General features: G+C 36.7%; 1 protein-coding gene across 1 annotated transcript in view; it reads right to left on the reverse strand.

Moving 5' to 3' along the window:
• SNTB2 (syntrophin beta 2) overlaps positions 1–27,083 on the reverse strand; it is an 86,033-nt gene that overhangs the window by 8,088 nt on the left and 50,862 nt on the right. The window contains exons 4-6 of the mRNA XM_019756812.2: positions 22,386–22,528; positions 10,747–10,943; positions 1,071–1,255 (exon numbers count right to left, since the gene is read on the reverse strand). Coding sequence (XP_019612371.2) covers positions 1,071–1,255; positions 10,747–10,943; positions 22,386–22,528 — 525 coding nt within the window. The remainder of the gene's footprint in view (positions 1–1,070; positions 1,256–10,746; positions 10,944–22,385; positions 22,529–27,083) is intronic.

Here is a 27,083-nt window from a genome sequence, read left to right on the forward strand (position 1 = left end):
ACTTTGTGAAGAATATAAATTATAGAGCACTAAAGGCATCACTAAACTTTATATATATTAAATAGAAATATTTATATTTGACATATATAAATACATATTTTAATATAAAAATATTTATGTATTTATTAAATATAAAGCAGGATTAAAAATATGTAATTGCCAGGAATAATGTAATACCTTGCTTGCTAAATGGCAATTAATAACTGGTCAATTTAATAGGCAGAAGTATTTAACTCCCTCTAATGCTTCAGGCTGTTGAAAGCCTTGGTCCATGGCCTAGCCATAGTCTCCTAAAGGTTTATCATTTAAAATAAGATCTCTAGCCACAGTTTTCTCATTTGGAGGTTGAACTATGTTGTCTCTAAGATATTCTTCAGTTCTAAATTTTCAAAATTCCTTTTTCCAAATTACACCTATTGTGACTGTGTCAACGGACATAAGATTTCACGTATGTTAAGACTTGAACGACTGGCTCAATATTGATCAGAGATCAAAGGCACTGTTTTACCCTTTTCCATAATTTATGATTTCTGAAGTATACTCAACACACTTCTCTAGTTCTCTGAGGAGAATCATGAATACCTGTTGGTATTTCCTTTAAGGGACAAGGAAGTCAAAAAAGATGATGGCTGTGTGGATATATATCTGCATCTTTTTTTCTGATCAGCAGAATTTCTGTAGCAACCAAGTTGCTCTATTACTTTTAATTTTCATCCCAACAAACTGCTGATAACAGCAATGGATAGAATTTATTGTGTTTAATATGTTAAGTACCTAATATCTTATTTTTTATAAAAGCCTATTTCTTAAAAGGGCTATCTATTTTTTCTTTCTAAGATTCAAACAAATTTTTTTTTAAAAAGGGCATAATTTCCTAATGTGGGGAAAAGAAATAAAACAAAACAAAAAAAAACCCCAAACCCAATGCATCTTGAAAACTGAAGAACAGTTTCCTGGCAAAAATGAAAAATGGAATATTAGTCCATAATTGTCTATACAAGAGGTAAGAAGCTATAAGAAAGAAAGAGAATACCTATTAGAATAAACATGTTTTTCAGAAACTCTCTTACCAGTTCTCCCTCAGGACCACCAAAATCCAGATACAGATTTCTGATGCCATCGTCTGCAGACATTTTCAGCCTTTCAAAGGGGTAGCGGTACAAGATGCTGCTAGAACTTCCATTTTCCCTGGAGATCGTGAACCCATTTTCATAGTGGACAGTAAGTCTTATCTCTTGGCCATTTAAAGTGCAGCCTGTAGAAGACAAGCAAAAACATTAATAAAGTTCCTACTTCAGTTATCAAGTGGAAAAGGATTCTTTTGACTTCAAAAAAGGGAACAGAATCTTTTCTTGAGAATGGGTGTGATACCTAACCTATCTGGAACCTCTCCTAAAGTGAGTTTTGTTCTGGTCACTCGATATTTTAATTGAGAAAAGGAAGAAATGACCATATTTCTCCTTGGCATCTGATCTGATTCAGTTCAGTTCAGCGAGTATTCAGTGAACAGCCTGTGCGGGTGCTGGAGAAGTAAGAGGCACGGTCCCTGCTCTCAAGGCCTCATAAATGGTTAGGCGTAAACATGAAACCCCTACCTGTGTAAGGAAGAATGTAGAGAACATGACTAAACAGCAAACTAAATCAGGCCAAAGTCAAGGGAAGGTTTCCTGGAGGAGATGGGATTTCAGATAGGCCCTAAAGAACAGATTAAACTGGATAGGCAGAGAGGAATACGGAGGTTTCAAGTGGGCAAGAAGAAGGCACAACCACAGGGGGCAGGGGAGATGTCTTACAGGGTTTGGCTGGTATTTGGGAAAAGAACAAAGATAATGGTTATCCAAGATAAAGGTTAGAGTTAGCAAAAGTCATACTGTCAGTCCTATCAAAGATAAAATTCAAAGGATACATCTGAATTAATAGTACAAAAAAATTTTGATCATCAAGACGGGTGATGTCCGTTTCACTAATGTTTGAGCAGTTTTGTTGTTAGGACAGGGGCTGTGAAAGACTCTCTGAGACCTGGGAATTAAAGCCCTCTGAGAGATGAACTGAGAATCCCCTAAAGATTCCGAGTCCAGCTATGCTTGGTCACTTTAAATAGAAGGAATGACTCCCTAACAAGCAAGTCTTCACACCCAGACCAATTCTTTCACTGGACATGCAAACACATTCAATTAGCCAAAAAAGCTGGTGTGTTTAGGAAATAAGGAAAAAGAGTAACTTAAATATTGGCAGTGTGCCTTCTCAGAACCACTCGAAGAAGAGTTCTGAACAATGGACTGTGAAATAGTAGTTACCCTCAGAAAAGGAACCCTGGGGAGAAACATGGATAAAATTAACTGCCTGTAGAAGTAATCCAATGTAATAATCTCTAATGAACAGCTGAGGGAGTTGGAGAAAGAACAGACAGATCCCAATCAAGGCAACCAAGGTACAGTTTTCAAGGGAATGTTATTCTATTAACATCCTTGAAGCTATTCAATAGTGAAGGATGTTCAGGTCTGATGAGAATAGAGGGGTCAGTTCTAGTCCAGAAAAGAAAAGCTCAAAGAACAAGGATCCACCCAAGTCCTTGTAGCACTGGCTGGAGAAGGTGCGGGCAGGCGGGCGAGTATCTCTGCCTGTAGGAGTGTCACCAGTGGAGCAAGGTCACACGATCACAACTAGCAAAGGCAAGCCATTAACCCCCCAACAAGCCTGTCATGGAAGAGGTTTCTTAAATGTTCTGTTTAGCATTGTTTCTCCTCAGAAGGGCAGGAAAGGAAAGCAAATGTCAGTGTCTCTGTGTGTTACTTAAAAAAAAAACAGTATTATTTATGATTATCTCAACTTTGAAGAGAAGTAAAAGTCACACTGAATATGTTTAGGCCTAGAATTGAGTTTGTTTTAGTTTAAAACTTTTAAATAATACCAGATAATTTTGAATGAGATTAGGAACTGGCCATGCAAATTTTGTGCCTAATAGTCTTAGTTAAATGGCTTCTCCCCAAATAGTAGATAAAAACAGTTGAGGCAACAGTGATTTGATGATTAAGTTCCTGATACCCTAACCCTCAGAGAACTCAGAAGTAAAGAACCAGAGAGAAATAAACTTCTGACTCAGATTTAATGAGAGAGAGAGAGAGAGAGAGAGAGAGAGAGAGAGAGAGAGAGAGAGAGGCAGGCATCTGTAACAATGGGTCCTATTCTGGTAAGATATGATCTGGGGCTAATTATCAGGATGGTGCAACAGTAATTGCGGTTTTTGCAATTATTTTTAACCTTTTAAACCACAATTACTTTTGCACCAACTTAATATTAGCAAAGCTCTGAGCTGGACCAGGTGGCTTATTACAACTATTCTGATATCTTGATTCAACTAAAATCCTTCCGGGTGGCTATAAGCACACAATCCACCTCAATTTATAGATAAGTCAGTAAAAAATTTAATATACTGATTTTGCCTAACAGAGTTATCAGAACTATAACAAGATACATAATAGCAACATTCAAGGACGATCACAGGACATCAGATATTGAGTTTAAAAGCAAGGAAAACACTACAGTTTTTGAGGTAATCGAGGGAGGGAGATAAACATTCAGCACTCAGCAATGGGTGCTTTGTGTTCCATTTGTAGGGTACAACGTGGGTTGGTGTAGGCAGAGCTGAGGACAAGGAGAGCAACTCCATGAGCCTGGACCCAGAATAATGAGAAAATATACATGAAGACTCACTATCGAGTGGAATTGTGAATTATGTCTTAGTTTGTTGGTTGGTTTGTTCATTATTTCATTTATTCATATTTTGGGGTAGACAGATAGGTAATCACAACTAATCTATACTGGGGTTAAAATGTTTTGAGCACTTATTATGGGCCAGATACTGTGTTAGGTGTTGGGAGATAGAGCTGAATAAAAGACAGTTTCTGTTCAGACAAGTGAGAAAGAAAAGTTGATACGGATACAACAGAATGAAGTAAGTGCTATAATAAACAGATGCACGAAACGCTGTGGGATGTGGGGGCATAGAGGACAGGGGTGTAGGCTACTCTGGGAAAGTGGAAAAGCCCTAATAGAGGGTGTACTTCAGTTGAGTCTTAAATAATAAGAAAAAGTATAACAATAATGGCCACTTTGTTGAAGTAATTCAGATTTTAACTAGAAGTACTTTAGACTTGAACTCAGCTATAAATCAAAAGAAACAAAAACAACAACAACAAAAAAAGGAAAAAAAGGGCTGGCCCGGTGGCTCAGGCGGTTGGAGCTCCATGCTCCTAACTCCGAAGGCTGCCGATTGGATTCCCACATGGGCCAGTGGGCTCTCAACCACAAGGTTGCTGGTTCAACTCCTCAAGTCCCGCAAGGGATGGTGGGCTGTGCCCCCTGCAACTATCAACGGCAACTGGACCTGGAGCTGAGCTGCGCCCTCCACAACTAAGACTGAAAGGACAACAACTTGAAGCTGAACGGCACCCTCCACAACTAAGATTGAAAGGATAACAACTTGACTTGGAAGAAAGGCCTGGAAGTACACACTGTTCCCCAATAAAGTCCTGTTCCCCTTCCCCAATATATATATATATATATATATATATATATATATATATATATATATATAAAAGGAAAAAAATTAAAACAATAAACTTTCAGGGTTTTTGTTTTTTTGTAAAATTGGTTACCAAGTAATATGTTAAACAGACATCTTCCTATCTTGTCTAAGATTCATCTCATCCCTGAGACCTACTTCCATACCCACCCACACCCTGGGGCCGGGGTCTGGGATGAGGTGGTGATCAGGGAAGGAGCGAGAGGTGCTCCGGGAGCAAGGCCTACGTGCAGACCAACCTCATCAAACCAGGAATCTCCAGTTTACCACATGTACTCGTCCAAGATCAATCATTCTAAACAAAGTTCTCAGATGAGAATGTCCCTGTATCATGAATTAAATCTACACTTGAAAATTTTTCTGACTTCACCTTCAAGGCTTCAATTATTATACTAATTTCTTTTTAATAATAGCTTTGTTGATATATAATTCACACACTTTACAATTCACCCATTTAAAGTATACAACACGATGGTTTTTAGTATATTCAGAGTTGTATATATCCATTTACTTTTAACTAATAATATAGTTTTGACTGCTTGATAATATAAATTATTCTGTTTTTCATTGGAAAATCTAGAGTAGTGGTTCTCAACCCATTGAAGTTCCAAATAATCTGTGGACCTTTCAATGCCCTAGTCAACCGAATTAAAACCCCATGGAGGTACAACTTGGACATCAGTATTATTAAAAAGTGCTCCAGGTTATCCCACTGTGCAGGTGGGGTTGAGAACCACCGATTTAGAGCATTGATACCTGTTTTTTAATTCCTGATGATTACAGTACCCTTACTTAGTTGGGCAAATAAAAACATTGGGACCGGGACAAGAGTCAATATTTGGGCCCCAGCACAATCCATTATTTTCAGCCCTAGACTTCACAGGAAATCCTCAAACTAAAATTCTAATATTTCTCCCAGCTTCTCAATAATACTATATTGCAAAATTCTTACAGTGATGGTTTTGGTGCATGGGACTAACTGACGGTCCCTTAGGCAAAAAATTAAAAACTGTTTTTCCTGCTATACAAGTATGATATAACTTTAAAAATCCAAACAACATAAATGTAGCATGTAATTGCACTTGGAGTTAGGGATGGAGTAAAAGCCAGGAATGTCTATGGCAAAAATGACTCGGGAGTAAAAGGCAACGCCCACTTCAACAGCTAAGAGTAGATGGACGGCTCCACCCATCCTCTCCTCTCTCCCATCTGTCCCTCTTCCAGGCTAAGGCCAATCCCTCCACCTTTGGATTTCATCCACTCCCACCTTCTCAGATACTGTACAGGTCTGATTATTCCTTCTTTTACTTGCGATTTCCAACATCTCCCTCTAAATCAGATCCCTTCCATTAACTTTTTAAAATATTCAAGTATCTCTCATTATTAAAAGACATGCCAATACTCAACACCTTACCTTCTTCTTTCTACCAGTCCCCTCTCCTCCTCTTCACAGCAAAACTTCTTGAAAAAGCTGTCTACACTCAATTTATCCTTGTTTCACCTCGCATTCAATCCTCAGCCCTCTGCAATCTGCCATCACACCACCAAGCGTCTCTCCCCAAGGGCACCAATTATCTCCAGGTTGCTAAATCCAACCGGCTTCTTCAGCCCTCTCTCAATCATTGCTGGCTGTTCACCCAGCTTCTATGTCTTCATTCTTCCTTTACAGCCAAACCCCAATTCTATTCAGGTGTCTACTTTCTCTTAATGTGTTTCACAGAGGGGGTGACCTAAACTTCCAGGGTAGACAGCTTCTGGGCCTATCATCCTGGCTTTCCCCTGGTGACTGGCATTGGTCCGGGTTGTGCCTATGAACTAAACTGGCTGAGATTGAAAAGAACTGTGACTAGGAAGAGAAAACACCACCCCACGCCTCTTTTGCTCTCTCTCTCTCTCTCTCTCTCGCTCTCTCTGTTATGTAAGAGAATCTATTTCTTTAATGTTTAATCTAGCTTTAGAGGGAATTTTATGTTTCTTTCAGCCTAAATCATCCCAACTGATACATTTAACCCTGCTGACCAGTCCTCTCCTTGAAATTGTCTTCCTTTGGCTTCCATGACACTTACTGTTCCCACCTGTCCTGGTTTCCCTCTGCTCTACTACTTTACAATCTGCTAAGTGGAAGGGGCATTGGCTTTTTCAAACCACAAGGATACAGTTGAGTGTAATGACATACATTAAAGATAACTTTCAAAGCAGCTCCCTAATAGTAAAACAAAAATTTAAAGCTAAGAGAAAATAAGTCTCATTAACTAATAATAACTCTATTAGGGTTACACCAAGATGAAAACTGGTCAATACAACCTATGTTTTCTACTTTGTGTCTTTTTCAATGAGACTGCTGGTGGTTATCAGTGTATCATGAAAGACAAAGACCCTACGTCAAAGAAATGTGATGCTGCAAATCCTGTTTCTGCTACTCTGGGGCCAGTTACTTGGTAGGAGGACTCTGGGGGGCTCCAAAAGCTCCAGCAAGACCCTTCAGCAGCTGCAGTATGGTGTGGGCTCCTCTGGGTATTCCAGAACAATCCATAAGGGAGTGGACTTTGGAGGTGCAACCTGGCCTGACTGCCCAAGACTCTCTCAGAGGAAGTGTGGGGCAACGTTCTATTACTGCACACAGGAAAACAGTCCATCAGGTACAACCAACTGGCTCATCACACCCATGGTACAAAGAAGAACGTGACACTATATTCCTTTCTTATAGCTAATATTTGGTCAAAGACATGAAATAGGCCTTATTCATTTTTTATTTCCCTCATTACAGAGCTTTGTAAATAATAAACTACTCAGTAAATATTTGTTGGTTTAATGAATTAAGAGAAACTAATAATATGTCCTCCAGGAGTTTAATCTGGCCATAGGCATGAGTCATTTAGAGGGGGAATGCAGGGGCTTGAGACACTGATTTTGGAGTCAGACATCAAATCCTAGCCACACGAATCCCAGTTCCTTCATCTTGAAAATGGAGGTAATAAAACTTGCCTTAGAGAGTTGTGTGTTCAGATGAGATAACATGTATCTCATTCATGACTTATAACAACCCTGACACGTATCTATTATTCTTTCTGATTCTGTCTTTCCTACTTCAAACGCATGGGCTAGGAGTACCTTATTTATTTTAGTATAGCCAGTAAAAGCATGGAGAATACGCTCAGTCAGTATTTGCTGAGTAGATGAATAAAAATGGATTCAAGAGAATTTATCAGAAATTGAGAACACGGTTGGAACAAACTCTTTCCTCATGCATGCTAACAATATAAATTACCTTTAAATGTCCGTATTTCTCCTCTTGCAGATTTTCTGCATATTTATTACCATAACTCTTACCTATATCTACTGCTTAAGTCTTCATACCACCGAAGCTACAGAAATATAAAGTACCTTCATAAAGTTCTTGTTAGATTTAAAAACTTTAATAGCTTGAGTAATTAGTATAGTGAAATTAAGCGTTTAAAAGCATACTTATTAAAGTTCAAACAACTACATGTATTTTCATATTTTCAATTCCTGTGACAAATGGAATATGGTTTTATGTACCTGAGGGAGTTAACTGCATTCTCTGCTTAGTCACCTTGAAGTTCATATTTGCTAGAAGGAAAAAGCCCTTGTGTACCAGAAGAACCACTGACCAATTCTACTATAACTATAATCTAATCAAGTTTAACACTAAATCAACATCATGAACATCACGTGTTGCATTCACTAGTCAAATCTTGTAGGTAGTCACTGGAATTTTTCTGAAAGGATAAACTATAACCAAAACACGTAAGAGACAAGAAATAGAGCTTAATTGATTTCTTTTTGTCAACTTCCTGACTTTTTTTAGGCCACGAATATCACAACGTGCCACAATTATTCTGAATCTCCCAACAATTTAACAGAAGGTGGTAACATGTATCTGAAGGATACACTGCCTTAGGTATGTGTGTACACGTGTATGTGTATGTGCACACCAAGCATACACATGTGCACAATAAGACATAATAGACTAAGTGTGTGCACACATTAGTGCGTACGTACGTTTGTATACACACACACACACACACAAACACACACATGCTTTAAAGAAACTCTGGCTCTCATCAAAGCACTTACCTTCAGCCAGTTTAATATATCTGGCACAGCTCTAAATAAGTGACTAATAGGTATAGTATATCAGTTGACCTGAATTGTGGAAATGAAAGTATTACCAAAGTCACATTAAAATACAGCTGTGAATGAGAACAAAAAAGTTCAAAATTACCTAAAAATATGTTTCTTTTGTCTATTTAAAAGCACAAGGAGCCAGCCAGTCCTTATTCTCCCTCTCCTCAAGCCATCTGCATTCAAACTGTGAGCCAGAGACTGGATAGAGTTCGATCTCCTGCAACGTGAAGTTTAGCTGCCAGACACTCAAGAAACAACACGAAACTAAACAATGTGAAAAATCCAGTTGCACACTTGTTTTGGGAAGCATGTCTCTCCGGATCCTTGGAGCAGATAGGATGCCCCTCAGATGCCCTGACGAGTGCGCTGCCCTGCCCCCTTTGGCTCCCTCAGGCACACGGAGCATCGCACACCTGCACATTGAGGACTTGCCCATCCAAGAAAGCACATTCTGCGGCCAAGAGCAAAACCAGAGCCCCCACAGCCTTAACGTGGTGACCAACTACTCAACAGAGAAAACAAGCAGGAGAGAAACAAGTGAGAAAGACAGTGTGGGTGCAGTGGCTTTGGTCAGAGTCCATGGTGGGTTCTTACTAGTGACTGGGGTCAGTACTTGAATCATCATTGTGGTTGTGAGGAAATACCGAGCAGGACCTAAACAGATAAAGAAATGTTGTCATTCTGACAACATTGGAAAAAAACTGTCCCTGGGCCACTGTTAGATAATGGCCCATAAAAATGCTGCCCACGGAGGGGTGGCAGGTTAGCTCAGTTGGTTAGAGCATGGTGGTGGTAGCACCAAGGTTGCTGGTTCATTCCCCGCATGGGTCACTTGTGAGCAGCGCCCTCCTTAAAAACAAACAAACAAACAAAAAACAACTGGACAGCCGCAGACATGCTGCCCGTGGAGCTCCCTTACTTTCAAAAAGCAACTGAAAGAAAGATGAATCACAAGACATTCTGCTCTTGAAAGATTTTCTCTTTTTATATCAATTCTGTTAAAACTAGGTTTATAAAATAAAGTCATAGATAAAAGAAGCAAAATTAAACCAATTTACAACCAAGGTACTCAAAGTAATTCAAACCATATTAGAAACTGTAATTGTATCTTAATTTTGACTATTCTGTGTTCCTGTTAAAATGAAAAGCAATCTGGAAATATCTATACATATATATAGTACACAATACATACACACAAATACATACATCTGGAACCATACCCCCAAAGTCACGCAGACTAGCCACAAGAGGGCGCTTCAAGAATGGAAAGAGACAACCAGGCTTATTTCCTCTAGATGTGTATTTCGGTATTAGGCACACATTTTCAAACTTTTGAAAAGAAATTCCTATTCCAAATTCTTTATTTTTCTATTCCCATAAGCTTTGCAGATGCTCTTATTTTAAGGACGTCTATCCACATCTTAGATTCCAAACCTTCTTAACTAGAGGGTCAAAGCATCTAGTACTTAGTAAATGAGTCCTTCCACTACTAAATACAGATGAAAATGATGGAACAGTAAAACTGTCATCTTGAACACAGGGGTTTTTTTGTTTTTGTTTTTGTTTTAAAAAAGCATTTCTTTTTTCTCTAGTTTTTTTTTTTTTTTTTTTTAACTTTTTATTTATTTTAAGTGTGTTTTTCCAGGAACCATCAGCTCCAAGTCAAATAGTTGTTTCAATCTAGTTGTGGAGGGTGCAGCTCACAGTGGCCCATGTGGGGATCGAACCGGCAACCTTGTTGTTAAGAGCACCGTGTTCTAACCAACTGAGCTAACTGGCCGCCCCCTGAACACAGGGTTTTACGAATGTGTTCATAGCCATGTACAAGGCCTAGGAAAACTTTGCTACTGAAACAGAGAAACCAGGTGTTTTTTCCATCATGATCACTCTAAGCTGCCGTATTTCAGAACATTTTTATGTCTGGCACACACGACAATGGTTTTTACTTTCAAACAAAGCACGTGTAACAGTTCCATGTATTACTATTAGAAATGAGATGGCAGGCTGTATACCTAGAGACACTTCCTTGATCAGCTCAGCAGCAGCATGGCAGCCCTGAACAAGTACCCTGGTCCAGGTGGACAGATCCCGATGTGTCTCCACCCTGAAGAGATGCATCTCGATGCCCTGCCGAGACCCTGTCCTGGTAGCAAACGTAAGGTCAGATCCAAGTGAGGGCGATCGACATCCAGAGCCAGAATGAACCAACCTAGGACCACAGACAGAGCAAAGATCAACAGTAATTAATGCATTGTCAGAGGGAAATGCCAGTAAGTTATGCTGATCGATACGTAGAAAATTATAAAAGCCATCATTTCAAAATAAGGTTATAATCTTTTAAGTAGATACCATTCTGTTCTCCCATAAAATGACCCTTGGTGTCACTGGCGGAACACTGGGCTGGTGGGCCAAGGCGTCAATTTTCCACTGGGATTTTTATGCTCAAGAGGTTATGCATATCAAAAAGATTCAGTTTTGATTAGGAAATAAGCCTCCACCCATGCATAGCCGCCCTCATTATCAGCACCACTCACCAGACGGTACATTAATTACTGACACATCATCATCACCCAAAATCCATCGTTTACATTAGAGTTCACTCTTGGTATTGTACGTTCTATGGGCTTTGACAAATGTATACTGACATGTATCCATCATTATAATATCATACAGAGTATTTTCACTGCCCTAAAAATCCTCTGTGCTCTGCCTTTTCATCCTCCCTCCCCCCTGTAACTTCTGATCTTTTTGTCTCCATTGTTTTGCCTTTTCTAGGACATCATATTGTTGTAATCATACAATATAAAGCCTTGTCAGATTGGTTTCATTCACTTAGTAATATGCATTTAAGATTCCTCCATGTCTTTCTGTGGTTTGATAACTCATTTCTTTTTAGCTCTGAATAATATTGTATTGTCTAGATGTACCAGCAGTTTGCGAGTATTTATCTATTCACCTACCGAAGGACATCTTGGTTGTTGCTTCCAGGTTTTGGCAACTATGCATAAAGCTGCTCTAAACAACTTTAGGCAGTTTTTTGTGTGAATGTAAGTTTTCAACTCCTCTGGATAAATATCAAGAAGCAGAATTGCTGGATGCGGTAAGAGTACATTTGTCGGAAAATACCAAACTGTCTTCCAAAGTAGCTGTACCATTTTGTATTCCCACCAGCAACGTATAAGACTTTCTGTTGCTCACATCCTCACCAGCGTTTGGTGTTGTCAGTGCTCTGGATTTAGGCCATTCTAATAAGTGTGTAGTAGTATCTCATTGTTGTTTGAATTTGCATTTCCTTGATGACATACAATATAGAGTGTGTTTTCATATTCTTATTTGCCATCTCTATATCTTTTTTGGTGAGGTGTCTGTTAAGGTCCATTACCCATTTTTTGAGTTGTTTGTTTTCTTATTGTTGAGCTTTAAGAGTTCTTTGTATATTTTGGATAATAGTTGTTTATCAGATGTGTCTTTTGCAAATATTTCTCCTAGTCTGTGGCATGCCTTCTAATTCTCTCCATATTGTCTTTTGCAGAACAGAAAATTTTAATTTTAATGAAATGCAGCTTATCAATTATTTCTTTCATGAATGCCTTTGGTGTTGTGTCTTTAAAAGCCATCACCATATCCAACTTTTCTCCCATGTTAACTTCTAGGAGTTTTATTGTTTTGCATTTTACATTTAGGCCTATGATCTATTTTGAGTTAATTTCGTGAAGGGAGTAAGGTCTGTGTCTAGGTTCATTTTTCTGCATGTGGATGTTTAGTTGTTCCAAAATCATTTGTTGAAGAGACTATTTTTGCTCCTTTGCCAAAGATCAGTTGGCTATATGTATAGGGGTCTAATCCTGGGCTCTCCATTCTGTTTCATCTATTTATCTATTGTTTTACCAAAAGTACAGTCTTGGTTAGTGTAGCTTTATAGTAAGTCTTAAGGTTGAGCAGTGTTAGTCCTCCAACTTGGTTCTTCTTCCATAGTGTCCTTTGCCTCTCACAAAAACTTTAGAATTAGTTTGTCAATATCCGTAAAATAACTTGCTAGAATTTTTATTGGGATGCATTGAATCTATAGATTAATTTGTGAAGAACTAACATCTTGACAATATTGTCTTTTTATCCATGAACACGGAAATGGAATATCTCTCCATTTATTTAGTTCTTCTTTAATTTTGTTCATCAGAGTTTGCAGTTTTCCTCATACATATCTTGAACATATTTTGTTACATTTATACCTAAGTATTTCATTTTGGGGGGTGCTAATGTAAATGGCATTGTGTTTTTAATTTCAAATTCCACTTATTCACTGTTAGTATATAGAAAAGCAGTTGACTTTTGTGTTTTAACCTTGTATCCTACAACCTTGCTATAATAGCTCATTAGTTCAAGGAGCTTTTTGTTGATTCTTTTGGATTTTCTACATAGATGATCATGTCATCTGTGAACAAAATTTTATGTCTTCCTTCTCAATCTGTATATGTTTAACTTCCTTTGCTTGTCCTATTGCACTAGCAAGGACTTCCAAGATGATGTTGAAAAGGAGTGGTAAGAGGGGACATCCTTGCTTGTAACTAATCTTAGTGCGAAAGCTTCGTGTCTGTCACCACTAAGTATGATGTTAGCTATAGATTTCTTTTTGTAGTTTTTATCAAATTGAGAAAGTTCCCCTCTATGCCTAGTTTACTGAGAATTTTTTTTATGAAAGGGTGTTGGATTTTGTCAAATGCTTTCCTGCATCTCTTAATATGATCATGTGATTTTTCTTCTCTCTTTTTTAAAACTTTTATTTATTTGTGTTTTTTTCCAGGACCCATCAGCTCCAAGTCAAATAGTTGTTTCAATCTAGTTGTGGAGGGCGCAGCTCACAGTGGCCCTTGTGGGGATCGAACCTGCAACCTTGTTGTTAAGAGCACCGCATGCTCTAACCAACTGAGCTAACTGGCCGCCCTGATTTTTCTTCTTTAGTTTGTTTATACCATGAGTTACATTAATTGATTTTTGAATGTTGAACCAGCCTTGCTTACCTGAAATAAATCCCACTTGGTTGTGGTGTATAATTCTTTTTATACTTTTTTTTGGATTTGATTTGCTAATATTTTGTTGAGGATTTTTATATCTATGTTCATGAAAGATATTGGTTTGTAGTTTTCTTGTAACGTCTGTCTGGGTTTGGTATTAGGGTAACGCTGGCCTTATAGAAGGAGTTAGAGCGTATTGCTTCTGCTTTTATCCTCTGAAAGAAATTTTAGGGAATTTCTTTCTTAAATGTTTGGTTCACCAGTGAACTCATCTGGACCTGGTGCTTCCTGTTTTAGAAGACCTTACACTTCTCACAAAAATTAACTCAAAATGGATCTTAGATGTAAATTTAAAGTGTAAACCTATAACACTTCTAGAAGACATCCTACGAGAAAATCTAGGTGATCTAAAAAAATACAACACCTCGGGGCTGCCGGTTAGCTCAGTTGGTCAGAGCGTGGTGCTCTTAACAAGGTTGCCAGTTAGATCCCCACATGGGCCACTGTGAACTGCGCCCTCCATAACTAGATTGAAACAACTACTTGATATGGAGCTGATGGGTCCTGAAAAAACACACTTAAAATAAATAAAAGTTAAAAAAAAAAAATTCAACACCAAAAGCACGAGCCATGCAAGAAAAAATCAGTAAGTTGGACTTCATTAATTAAAAATTTCTCCTCTTTGAAAGACACTGATGAAAGAATGAAAAGACAAGCCACAGAGTAGGAGAAAAAAAATATGAAAAACACGTATCTGATAAAGGACTGGTACCCAAAATATACAAAGAATTCTTAGAACTCAACAATACCAAAAGAATTGAAAACAGACTCTCGGAGAGATACTTCATGGCCACGTTCCTTGTAGCACTAACCACAATACCCAAGAGGTGGAGGCAACCTAAACATTTACTGACAGATGAATGGCTAAAGAAAATGTGGTACATACATACAATAGAATACTATTCAGCCTTCAACATAAGGAAATCCTGTCTTCTACTATTAATATAACACAGATGAACCTTGAGGGAATTATGCTAAATGAAATAAGCCAGTCACAAAAAGACAAACACTGCTCCAATTATATGAGGTATCTAAAATAGTCAAACTCAGACAAACAGAAAGCAGAATGTGGTTAGCAGGGACTGGGCTGGACGGGGGAAATGAAGTCTCAGTTTTGCAAGATGAGAAAGTTCTAGAGATCTGTTGCACAACAATGTATGTATAGTTAACATTACTGTACTGTCCACTTAAAAAGTCTTAAGGCTGTAAGTTTTATGTTACTTTTTTTTTACCACAATTTAAAAAAAATCTTTGGAGTTAGCAAAACTGAAAAAAGAAATTGGCAAAATATCTGAATAGATACCTCATCAAGGATGATATACAGATAGCAAATAAGCATATGAAAAGATTTTATTAGGGAATTATAAATTAAATCAATGATATACCACCACACAGCTACTGCTATAACTAAAATCTGAAACACTGACAGCACCAAATGCTGACAAGAACGAAGAGTAATGGGAACTCTTATTCACGCATGCTGGAACACAAGTACAGTCACTTTAGAAGACAATTTGGCAGTTCCTTACAAAACAAAACATACTCTTACCATATGATCTAACAATCATAATCCTTGGTGTTCACCAAGATGAGTTGAAAATTTGCATCCATACAAAAATCTGCACACTAATGTGTGCAACTGGAAAAATGCTATTCATTTAATAGAGAAGAGTGCAGGCAGAACAGGTTTGTTGGGGAAGCACAAGATTTGCTTTTAGAAATATTAAGTCTAGAGTAGCTATTAGCTATTAATTAAGTTTGTACCCAAGAGAACTAAAAACATGTGTTAGCACAAAAACTTGTTCACAAATGTTCATACAGCATTATTCATGATAGCCAAAAGTAGAAACAACCCCAATGTCCATCAACTGATGAATAAACAAAACATGGCCATAGAAAGGAATGAAGTTGTGACACATGCTACAACATGAATGAACCTTGAAAACATTATGCTAGTGAAAGAAGCCAGAAATAAAAGGCTACAAAACATGTGATTCCATTTAAATGGAATAGGCAAATCGATAGAGACAGCAAGTAGATTTGTGGTTGCCTAGGGCTGGGGTACGGGAAAATGAGGAGTGACAGCCAATGGGTAAGGAGTTTCTTTTTGGGTGACGAAAATGTCCTAATACTATTTGTTGTGGTACTGGATGCACAACTCTGTGAATGTAATAAAAATCATTAAATTTTATTCTTCAAATGGGTGAATCGTATGGTATGTGAGTTATATCTCAATGAAGCTGCTAAAAAAATAATAGTGAAGTATACATGTGGAAAAAAACAAGAGGAAAGCAATTTTCCTCAAGGTCATTAAACTAGTTTATGTTTTGTTTCATGACAACTATTTAATACAGTTTATTCATTTCTTCCAAAAATATTTCCCCTATAGTTAAAGAAGTTCCAAGTAAATCAGTGTAACAGAAAAAACATACTTCCTCACCTATAAGCAATCCATCAGACAATGTTTTCCATATAGGATTTTTAAAAACTTTGCTGAGGAATGTACAACAAAGATGATAATGATAATAATAATAATAATAATAATGGCTTGTTCTTGGCTTCATTGTAGGCTGTATACCTGTAATATTTTTCTACAAATTTGTTGGTTTCTTCATTCACTCCTCTTAATAATAACCTGAGCAAGAACCATCTAAGGGCAAATGGATGCTCCTATACATTTCCTTTCATTTTCAGGGAGTCATTATTAGTTCAGAAAAAAGGCAAGAGTGTGTCTCTCAAGGAAAAGTGTGTCTCTTCTAATCTACCAACTGGTTAAGCCAAGTTAATCACAATAGTTCTCAACCCTGGCTGTACACTAGAATCAGCTGGTACATAGCTTTTAAAAATTACTGATGCCTGACTCACGTCCTCAAAAATTCAGATTTAACTGATCTAGGGTATGGCCCAGGCAACCTTATTTTATTAAAATTTCAATATAAATAATTTAGTTTTATTAAAATAATATTTTCCAAAACAAAAAATTTAATGTGAAGTGGCATTATTTTAAATTTTTTGCAAATCTCTTTAATATCCAGCTTAATGAAAGACATGTGAATTCTCATATCTGCTTCTGTATTGTTGCCGTATGTAGTTGAAGTATATGAAGAAACCCCAGCCTCACAGAGTATATAGTTAGAAAAGGAAGTAGTATTTTAAAAATCTTTCCAGATATTTGTGAATATCCTTTTGTCCACCAAACCAAACTCAACAAGTGGTTTCTTAAAGGTAAGTTGCAATGGAAGGTCTGAAACCGTATCAATAAAGGTTTCATACCCTGTTACTTTAAAAATCCACTGGTCTCTTGCACTTTCGATCTTTTTTATATATAGACTTGCATGATTTTATAACATCATGTGTTGGTCATTTGGAAAATATTTTTTCACTGAGTTATACAGATGTTCCAAATGTTAAAAGCATCTCATTATACAATATCAAAAGTCACATTTGCTAATCTCATCAGAAAATTCTTTAGGTATTGGGAAGCTGTCAAGTTCACAGTGGCAGATACAGTTTTCCAGAACTCTAATTTTTGTTTGAAAGCTAGAATTTTATAATTAGCAACAAATACTATCAATGTTGTCCTTAAGTAACAAACTCATTTTGGTCATTTTAGAAAAAATGTCTTGACAAATACCCAAGTCTGACTAATCATAGTTTCAGCCAGGTGTTCAGCCAAGTAAAAAAATGGTATCCCATGAAAAAAACAGGTAGTTCAGCTCACAATTCACCTACACATGTGTTTTTGAGACAACCATCATACTTCAGTATACAGCAGAAGTGAACAATAAAAAGATGAATACTCAAGGATTGACATTAAATAAAACTAACAATTTTTAATGCTTCAATGTAAAGACATTTTGAGTTTAAACTGGTATTTTTCCCCCTGCAAGTCTATACAATTTGCCAACTGCCTTGATTCATACTAAGGCACCAGCAATTTTACCAACCCTCAGTGCAAATGTCAACTGTGAAAAAAGCAAATAACATTTTAGTAATAGTTTTGAACTCATAGACCCCCTGAAGAGGGGATCCCCAGTGGTCCATGACAGTAGACTTTGAGAACCGCCTCACTGAGCTGATTCCCATAGAACCATCATGCCAGTTAAACATTAGCTATCTTAGCAAGAGTTCAATAAGTTTCAAAATCACTTCACACATGATCCAAGTAAGACAGGGCATGGAGAAAGTGACAGGGTGTAGTCCACCATATTCAGTTTGATTGCTAATCCCAAGTCAGCCATTAAAAAATATAAAGTCTAGGAGAATTTTTCCTACAGATCTGATTATGAAATATTTGGCAGAGGGAACCTAATTCAAACCAGCTGCTGGAGTCTTGCTGTGCAGCAGTTGGTTAGAACACACCGCCAAAAGGCCCCCGTTAGTGGGGAGGTTACATGAGCTCATCCAAAGGCGTTTTAGCAGCTTTTGCTCCCCAGTCCCATAAGCACACCACCACCCAATTTCCCACATTGTAAACTAGCCACTTTTTTTTGTATCTTTTTCTCCTCCAGGCACAGAACGTTTATTGGAAAAAAACTACAAAATGAAAAATGCATATCCTGCAAAATTCACAGCACTTTTAAAACCAATGTGTTCTTCTATCTCTACCATGTATCTGGCTTTAATCTCAAGAAATGTGTAAAAATAAAAATAAATTTAAAAATTAAAATCCTCTTTATCACTTTCATGTTTTACTTAATTCTTCACTAGTCTGAAGTATCAGCCATTAACACACACACACACACACACACACACACACACACACACACACGCACCGTGGCTTCCAAGAATCTGTAAATGCACAAGCCAGTATAAATGATAACGCGTGTTATTTTACATCACCCTAACAATGTTCTTTGATTTCTGAACTATAATTAATTCTTAATTTATCAGGACTACCTACTTTTGTGGGTACTCAAGGTCCTTAATTTCTTTTTCTTCCCTATGTGCTTATGCTGTCTTTCTTTTTTTTTTTTGGTCTCATCCACTCATAAGAACATGTTCCAAAATATCAGAAATAAAATTTGTAAACGTGAACATTCGGCCCATATAAAACTCAAACCCTCTCTTGCCCCACACTAACAAGACAAAAGCATACCATTTTCTGGCCCTCCCTTTCTCTGTGGCATACCTGCTGGTCTGCTTCTAACCTCTGGCCTCTCTCAGTGGCCATACTCTACCCACTCTGTGAGGCAGAGGATGATTAAGTCCCACTTAATTCTACCATTCAGTGACAAACCAATTCCACCTGGCCGACATGGCCACATGGAAAACCTAAACCGTTCATCTGCCTGTCTATCATCTTTGCTCCTAATCCACTGGTACTTCCTGAACAAGGAGTTGAGAATCCCTGCTGTTACATTAATTAAACTTGTTAAGAAACATGTTCAAAGGCCCCACCCATTTAATTAATGGACAAGTTCAATCTACATGTCTAAGTTGATCCAAATGATACATCTGAATTCCTCACATTTATTATGAAACTTTCACTACTTGTGAAAACTGTTGGGTAGAACTAAACTCCTTGTTTAACAATGACCAAATTAAATCAATTATACTTTTTACATTGAATTCTTCTTTGACATATTTTCACTTAATAATATATTATTATTAAAGCAGCTAGCGATGTATCAGGTACCACTGTGGGCATTTTACAAGTATTAACTCATTAAATACTCATACTCACCCCATCTCATTAGGGTCCATCAGGGTTTCATTAACAAATAAAAAAATTGTGGAACAGAAAGGTTAAGTGACATGCTCCTAACTACCTACTATAAGTGGCAGAATAGGGATTCAAACTCAAGTTTATTAAGGATTGGCCTTAGTTCCTTCTATGAAATTTTGTTGGGTTTTTAAAAATTATTAATTATAATGTTTTTGAGATATAATACAAATGCCATACATTTTAGCCTTTTAATGTGTACAGTTCATGGATTTTAGTTTATTCAGTTATGCAACAATAATCACATTCAATTTTAGCACATTATCATTACTCAAAAAGAAATCCTATACTTGTTAGCAGTCACTCCTTATTTCTCCCAACCCAGCCCTCACCCCAACTCTGGCAATGACTAATCTACTTTCTGCCTTTATACATTTGCCTATTCTGGACATTTTATATAAATGGAATCATATAACATGTGGTCTTTTGTGTCTAGCTCCTCTCACCAAGAATGTTTTCAAGGTTCATCCATGTTGCAGATTATTAAAACCTCATTCTTTTTTTATTGCTGAATAATATTCCATTGCATGGATATGCCATATTTTGTCTACCCGTTCATCAGCTCATAGACACTTGGGTTGTTCCCACTGTTTGGGTGTTAGGAATCTGTTACAAACAATCACGTGTAAGTTTTAGGGTGAACATAAGTTTTCATTTCTCTTGAGTATACAACATAGAAGTGGAATTACTGGGTCGTATCGTGACACTTTGTTTACCCTTCTGAGGAACTGCTAGATTGTTTTCTGCACTAACTTGCACCGTTTTGCATTCCCACCAGCAGTGCATGAGGATTCCATTTTTTCCATATCCTAGTCTACACTTGTTATTTCTGTTTTTTTAATTATAGCCGTCCTAGTGGGTGGGAAGTAGTATCGCACTGTGGTTTTGATTTGCGTTACCCTGATGGCTAATTACTCATATGTTGACCACCTTTTCATGTGCTTATTAGGCATCTGTATATCTTCTTTGGACAAATGTCTGTTCAGATACTTTTCCCATTTTTTAATTGGGTAATTTATCTTTTCATTATTATTTATATTTCTTTATATTTTTATATATTCTTTATATTTTTTATACACAAGTCCCAGATAAGATATATGATGTGCAAATATTTTCTCCCATTCTGTGGGATGTCTTTTCACTTTCTTGATGGTGACATTTGAAGCATAAAAGTTTTTAATTTTGATGAAGTTCAATTTATTTTTTTTCTCTTGTTGCTTATGCTTTTGGTGTTATATTTAAGCAATCTCTGCGAAGATCTACTCCTGTATAAAACTTAGTTTTATAGATTTAGCACTTACATCTTATTTATATCTTTTCTCTAGTTGCAAATTAATACCACAGGAAAGTACACACACAACCACCCCATTTCCTTCTTTAGTACCAAAGTACTTTGGTGGTCTAGGCCCAGTCTAGTCTATGGCCAGAAATTATTTGTTTATAAGATTATAATTTCTAGTATTGAACAAAGGCTCACTTATGGGATGTCATAAATTTCTGCTCCATCTGTCCCGTGATACACACTTAAGGAAATGTCTAAGGATACAGCTACCTACCTTCTATCCCATGATTATAATTAGAGTATAAGCTTTTTCCATGAAATTTAAATTTGAGATATCTATAGTCCTATTTATAAGCTCAAAATATTTGGAAAATATAAATGTAATTGCTCTGATTATAACTACTGACATGCCCACATATTTTCATAGGATTCCTGTCATGCTCCCAATGTAACTATGACAGAAAAATTATAATTTAAGTAATAGAATTTAACTCAACTAAGATTTACTGAGGACCTACTAGATGCAAAGCATTATGGGAAGTGCTAAGATGACTGTCATAATTCTTGACCTCATGAAGGTTATAATTTAGTGGGGATAAAAAAACAAAAATAAAAAATAAATCTCTTATCTCTATTCTGTGATCGAAGTGCTCCAGCTCTTAAATCAGAGAAACTCTTGAAAAGCTATGTGAAAATTATATTTTTATTAAAAAAATGATATATGTAAGGGAACTTGGCAAGTTGAAGGAAATCCTATATGACATGAAACTCTTCCTGTAAAGAATACTCTTCCTCACACGAATCTTTGTTTGTTCAAGGCAAGAATCCCCCACACTGTTCCCTGTGGCTATATCAGATGATTTCATCATTTAGCTATTTTGACTACCAAATATTTTTCTGTAGGGCTCCATTTTAATGTGTGGTTTTTGAGTTACATCAAGACCCGATTCTCTTTTGAGCCCAAATATAACTGAATGTGAACATATTTTCTAGTTTCACTCTTGACCCCCAAATTTACATTTCTCTGTTCTTTGCTCTTCCAACTCCCCTCCTCTGGCATGCTAGAAACATCCTGTTGCTTTGGTCCAATCAATGTTTATTTGATGGAATCAAAATTATGTGCTCTTATACCAGAAAGAGAAGTTGAAGAATATTTCGGCTGAGTTGTGTGGTTTATCCACAGTACCACATTCTGGTTAAAAGGATTTCATCACTCAGACAAATGGCTACCACAATTTCAGTGGTTTTCTAGTCACAGTCAATAAAGCAAAGGGGAAAAAAAACCCCAAAACACTACTTATCTTCATGACTAAGCAATTTTGGAGGGAGCATTTAGGAAGCTGCTTCAACAACTTAAAAAAGCGCACACAAAAATACTAATGCCAGAAAGCATTTATTCTGAGCTAGGAGATGCAAAATAATCAATAAGGTTGTGAAAGAAAAAGTTTCTACTTCAACTATATCAGCTACTTACTTAAATGCTATTTTAGGCACTAAAGATAATAGAATTCACTTTAAAATTTTTTAGAAGATTTAGAATAGGATAGATTATTTTTTTGTCTTTTGTCTTACCTTGTGGCAACAAGAGGGTAGTTGTGACATGGTGATGCCCAGGCATCCCTTGTCCATGGCATACAGTCATAAAGCAGCAAATCCTTTTCAGTCACAGCCATGAGAACAGGTCTCCATTGTTGTCTTCCACCATCTAGTTTTGCCTGTTCCAATGGTCAAATCCAGAAAGCAGAGCTAACTATAATGATATGTAATTGTAAACGTCCCTTCAGTGATGGCTTAACATAGTGGGGTCTCCACTGTTTCCCTACCCAACAGACTTGATAACAGGAAACCTCCCATCAGATTCCTTCCCACTGGCAGGGGCTCTCCATTGGGAGGGGTGAGGTGGATTGTGTAGTTTGAAAAAGCTCTTCCTAATTGAGTAACAGACATTATCAAGTGATGTGACAGTTTTTATCCCACTCCACAATAACTAATTTTCACCAATTCTGATTATATACTAAACTGTTCAAAACGATAATAGTGTCAGTATGTCTGATATGGGAGTAACATCACCTAAGTACAGGATAGAAACAAAATTCTACTACCAAATAAGTCTGTATAATCTAAACATCAGTGTTTTTCCAACTATTTTTAATCAAGACCTACAATAAGAAATACATTTCACACTGCAACCCAATACACACATATGTAAGTAACCAAATAAAAAAATTTCCAAAACAATACAATCCCTATATTTTAGGCAATATACACTGATAATTCCTATTCTTTTTTTTTTTTAAATGCTGACAACCTACTATGTTGTATTTTGGAAAACACTCATATAAACTATTGTCAAAAACTTCCCTATTACACTGGAGGAAGTTTATGTTGCAATTTCAAATATACCACTGCATTTACCTGCATAAAGTTCAGTGAGCTCAGTGAAGGTTTAAGAATGTAGGAAAATAACCACTGTTTATCCATATTGTCAAGGATTCAAGGCCAAAAAGCAAAACTGTTCAAGAAAACGTCTGGTACCATCGAAACATTTGCCCCCATAAGATAGGACCTTTGAGCAGAGAATGTTTAACAACAGTGCATTTTAACACTGATCCTTCAGTTTGTATCACTGGTGATGGATGGCTTCAAGGAGAATCCAAACTAACGAATCACTTGTCTCTTAAAGAGTTGTCTTCAGAGCCACTTTTTATTTTCTCCTTAATGACTTCTGAAGGTAATCTGAATATGTCAGAACACCTGAAGAATACATCTATAATCTGAAAAGTGGCCTGAGTGGTTCTGTTCTGTTTTATAGCATCTACCACCAGGACTCTTTTCCCTTAGAGAAAGCCACAAGCTAATTCCAGGAGTGGGAAATGAATTCCAGCCAGTGAAGTGACCCTGTGTACCATGTGCTGAAAGCACAAAATATATGACCTTTGAGAATTCAAGCAACGTATTATAGAAATGATTATATTATTTTTATTGGTGAACTCAAGTTTTCTAAGACTCTATATTAGTCTATTAGTAACTGTAATATCTGGAGGGAGAATATCAGCTTTAAAGAAGTTCTCTTGGGTTCTTACATTTTTGGGTCATAGCACCACAAAGGGATTTCTAGTTTATGTGCACTACTAAGTCTCTGAGATTGTTGTGGATATTTCAATAGGGAAAATAATGTAAAATCTATTTTCCCAAAGGGTTAAAATGATAATCTGATTTTTAAAAATTAATTTCCCCCTAAGTTATAAGGGAGAGATTTTGAAGGCTAGATCAGAGTATATGTATTTGGAAAACCTAAATTAAACATATTTCTTCCCAAAGAAGATATTTTAGGCTCTAAAGGAAAACTGCTAATGCCAATAGAAGCAATATCCAATTTCAAGAGAGAAAAATTTTTGTTCAATTAATGTTTAAAAAGTGTTTGTTCTTTAGCTCTCTTGAGTCCTCATGTTTTTGGAGAATATCTTTTCCCTATTCTACTTACTAATTTTCTTTTATTTATTTTTTTGGAGAAAAATGAAACCTCAATTTAAATCTGTTTGCCTATTTGCCTTAACTTATAAAGATACTGTTTGCTTTCATTGGAGTCAAAATGCTGCCTGCTATATAGAGCATGTGTTTTCAGTTGTGGTATCAGTGCAAGCAGCCTTGGGGCTTCACTATTGAGTTTTTGGCTGGAGAAAAAAAGGATACTAATGGTAGGGTTCTGGTTTGCTTGTGTTTCAACACCCCACATGCATACACATGCATACACATGCATATATACTATGGCCAAACAAGAGCCTTCTACAAATTTTATTTTCTAATAAGTACTGTTGGATAGCACTAAAGATGAAAAAATACTAATAGTTGTAAGATTAATCTGTTAATCTTATAAATCTTTTTGACAGGTGATGTACATCTATTCTTTATTTTTATAATAGAAAACCAAGAGCAAACACTAAATAAACCATTTCAGTAATCCTAATTTGAATGTTTACACACTTTGGGAAGTACCAGGGACAAAGCCAGAAAAACAGAGCTTTCTTTGGCTTACCTGGCTTTTCAAATCTATACTCAAATGCTCAAAAATACAGTTTTATAGGTAATACATGTCCCCCCACCCATTTGGTGTACTTAAAGAAAATGCCTTTTACGAATATAACCAACTGAAAGAAAAGGGTAAACTATTAGTCATATAAAAATCAGTATCAAAAAAGAGAACAGAAATCCTTATGCATTGAATAGATTATCAGTTACCAAATATCTATATATAGGTTTCCCTGTTTTAAGCAAACTCAAATTATGACAATGTGAAATAACAAAAAAGATAAATTAAGGAGAAATCATTTAAAGTTAACTGAATGATCCTTTCTTCATTTATCTGCCCCAAATGACTATCTTTTCTAAGTACTACTGAAACAGTTTCATTTATATGCGAACTTTTCAGGAGTACACCTCTTGCCAAAAGAAATGATAACCTATATTAAACAGAATAAACTAAAATTATGTTGACCATTTTCCCACTCATGAACAATCTTATAGTCAGAAAAGGCTTTGGAATTTACCTAGTTCAACCTTCATCAGATTCATAAGCTCATTATAATACCTCTGAGAAATGGTATCCAATCTTGCTTGAACACCTTATTCTGACAGTGGTATCTGATTTGGGTAACCCAAACAACTATTTCAAAAAAGTGAAAATCAAGAGTCTTTGAATTATTAGTTCCATGGTACTATTTTTAAAGTGATTGAAATTTTTCTACTTAGTATTATTTCCAAACCCTGAGTTGTGTTCTTAGACAATATTTTATAATTAGTGACTTGTTTGCTTGCTTTTTATATGTAGATATGTAGACAAAGAAAACAACTACTGAGCGTCTACTATATACAAAGCATTAGGCTAAGTTCTCTGGGGGCAAAAATGATTTAGAAAAAGTGGGTTCCTGTTTTCCAAGAGCTCACAATTGAGTGGAGGAAAACACATAATATGCTCCAAAAAAGGCAGATTGTGATGAACTGGTGGCTTTATTTTTCTCCTTTCTACTTATCTGTATGTAGCATAAACCAACTTAAGATCACTTTAAAGTCTGGCAACTCCCATACATTGCTGGTAGGAATCTAAATTAGTTTTACCCTGATGAAAGGCAATTTGGCAATATTTATCAAAATTACAAATGCATATATACCCTTTGTGGTAGTTTAAAGATATGTCCACAAATTCTTTACTACTCTCCCCTTTAAGAGGTGAAGTGCTTGTGTGTAGGCTGGACTTAGTAAATCGCTTCTAATAAAGAGAATAAAGCAGAACAGAGCAGACCATAAAATACACTGTAGCCTCCATCTTGTTCTCTCTCTCAGATCACTCACTCTGGGGAAAACCAACAGCCATGTGTTGAGGACATTCAGGCAACTCTGTGGAAAGGCCTGCATGGCAAAGAACTGAGGACTTTCACCAATAGGCAGCAAGAAATGGAGGCCTCCTGCCAATAGTCATGTGAACAAATCATGGGGAAAGTGCACCTGCCAACCCCACCCAGTCAAGCCCTGAGATGACTGCCCCCCGCTGACAGCTTGACTACAGCTTCATGAGGGAATCCTAGGTCAGAACCACCCAGCTAACCCGTAACCAGATTCCTGAGCCTTAGAACCTATGTAAGGTAAATGTTTGTCATTTTAAAGCCTCTCACTCATGGGGTAATTTGTTATATAGCAATAGATAACTAATACACCCTTTGAATCAGCACTTTTGGGGACTTATCCTACGGGTATAGAAATATCCTCAACTCTCTGAACTCTCATTATCCAAACTAAGGAACTGATGTAAATTTTTGGATAAATCCTTTTCTAAACAAAGTTTTACTGCTCACTAACACAAACTTAAGAACCAAAGAGTTTGGACAACACATGTGTAAAAGGACAAACTACAAGGCTATTCATTGTAGCATCTTTTGTAATGTCAAGAGATTATAACAGTAAAACTGGGAGAGTGCTTATTAACTATAGCCACACAATGGAAAACTACACAGTTATAAAAAAGAATGCCCTCTGTTCATTGATATGAAAAGATCTCCAGGATATAATGTTTAATGAAAAAAAGAGCAAGGTATAAAGTAGTATGCGTAACATGCTATCTTCTATAATAAGAGAAAAAGAAAGATCTATGTTCATATTTACTTTTATTTGCATAGAGAAACTCTCAAAAGAATCATTAGAGAGGAACGAAATTCATGACCTCTCTAGGGAAAAGGGACTAGGAATTAGGTGGATAAGGACAGAAGGACATAAGAC

This window comes from Rhinolophus sinicus, linkage group LG11, assembly GCF_036562045.2.
Source record: "Rhinolophus sinicus isolate RSC01 linkage group LG11, ASM3656204v1, whole genome shotgun sequence".
Lineage (NCBI taxonomy): Eukaryota > Metazoa > Chordata > Mammalia > Chiroptera > Rhinolophidae > Rhinolophus > Rhinolophus sinicus.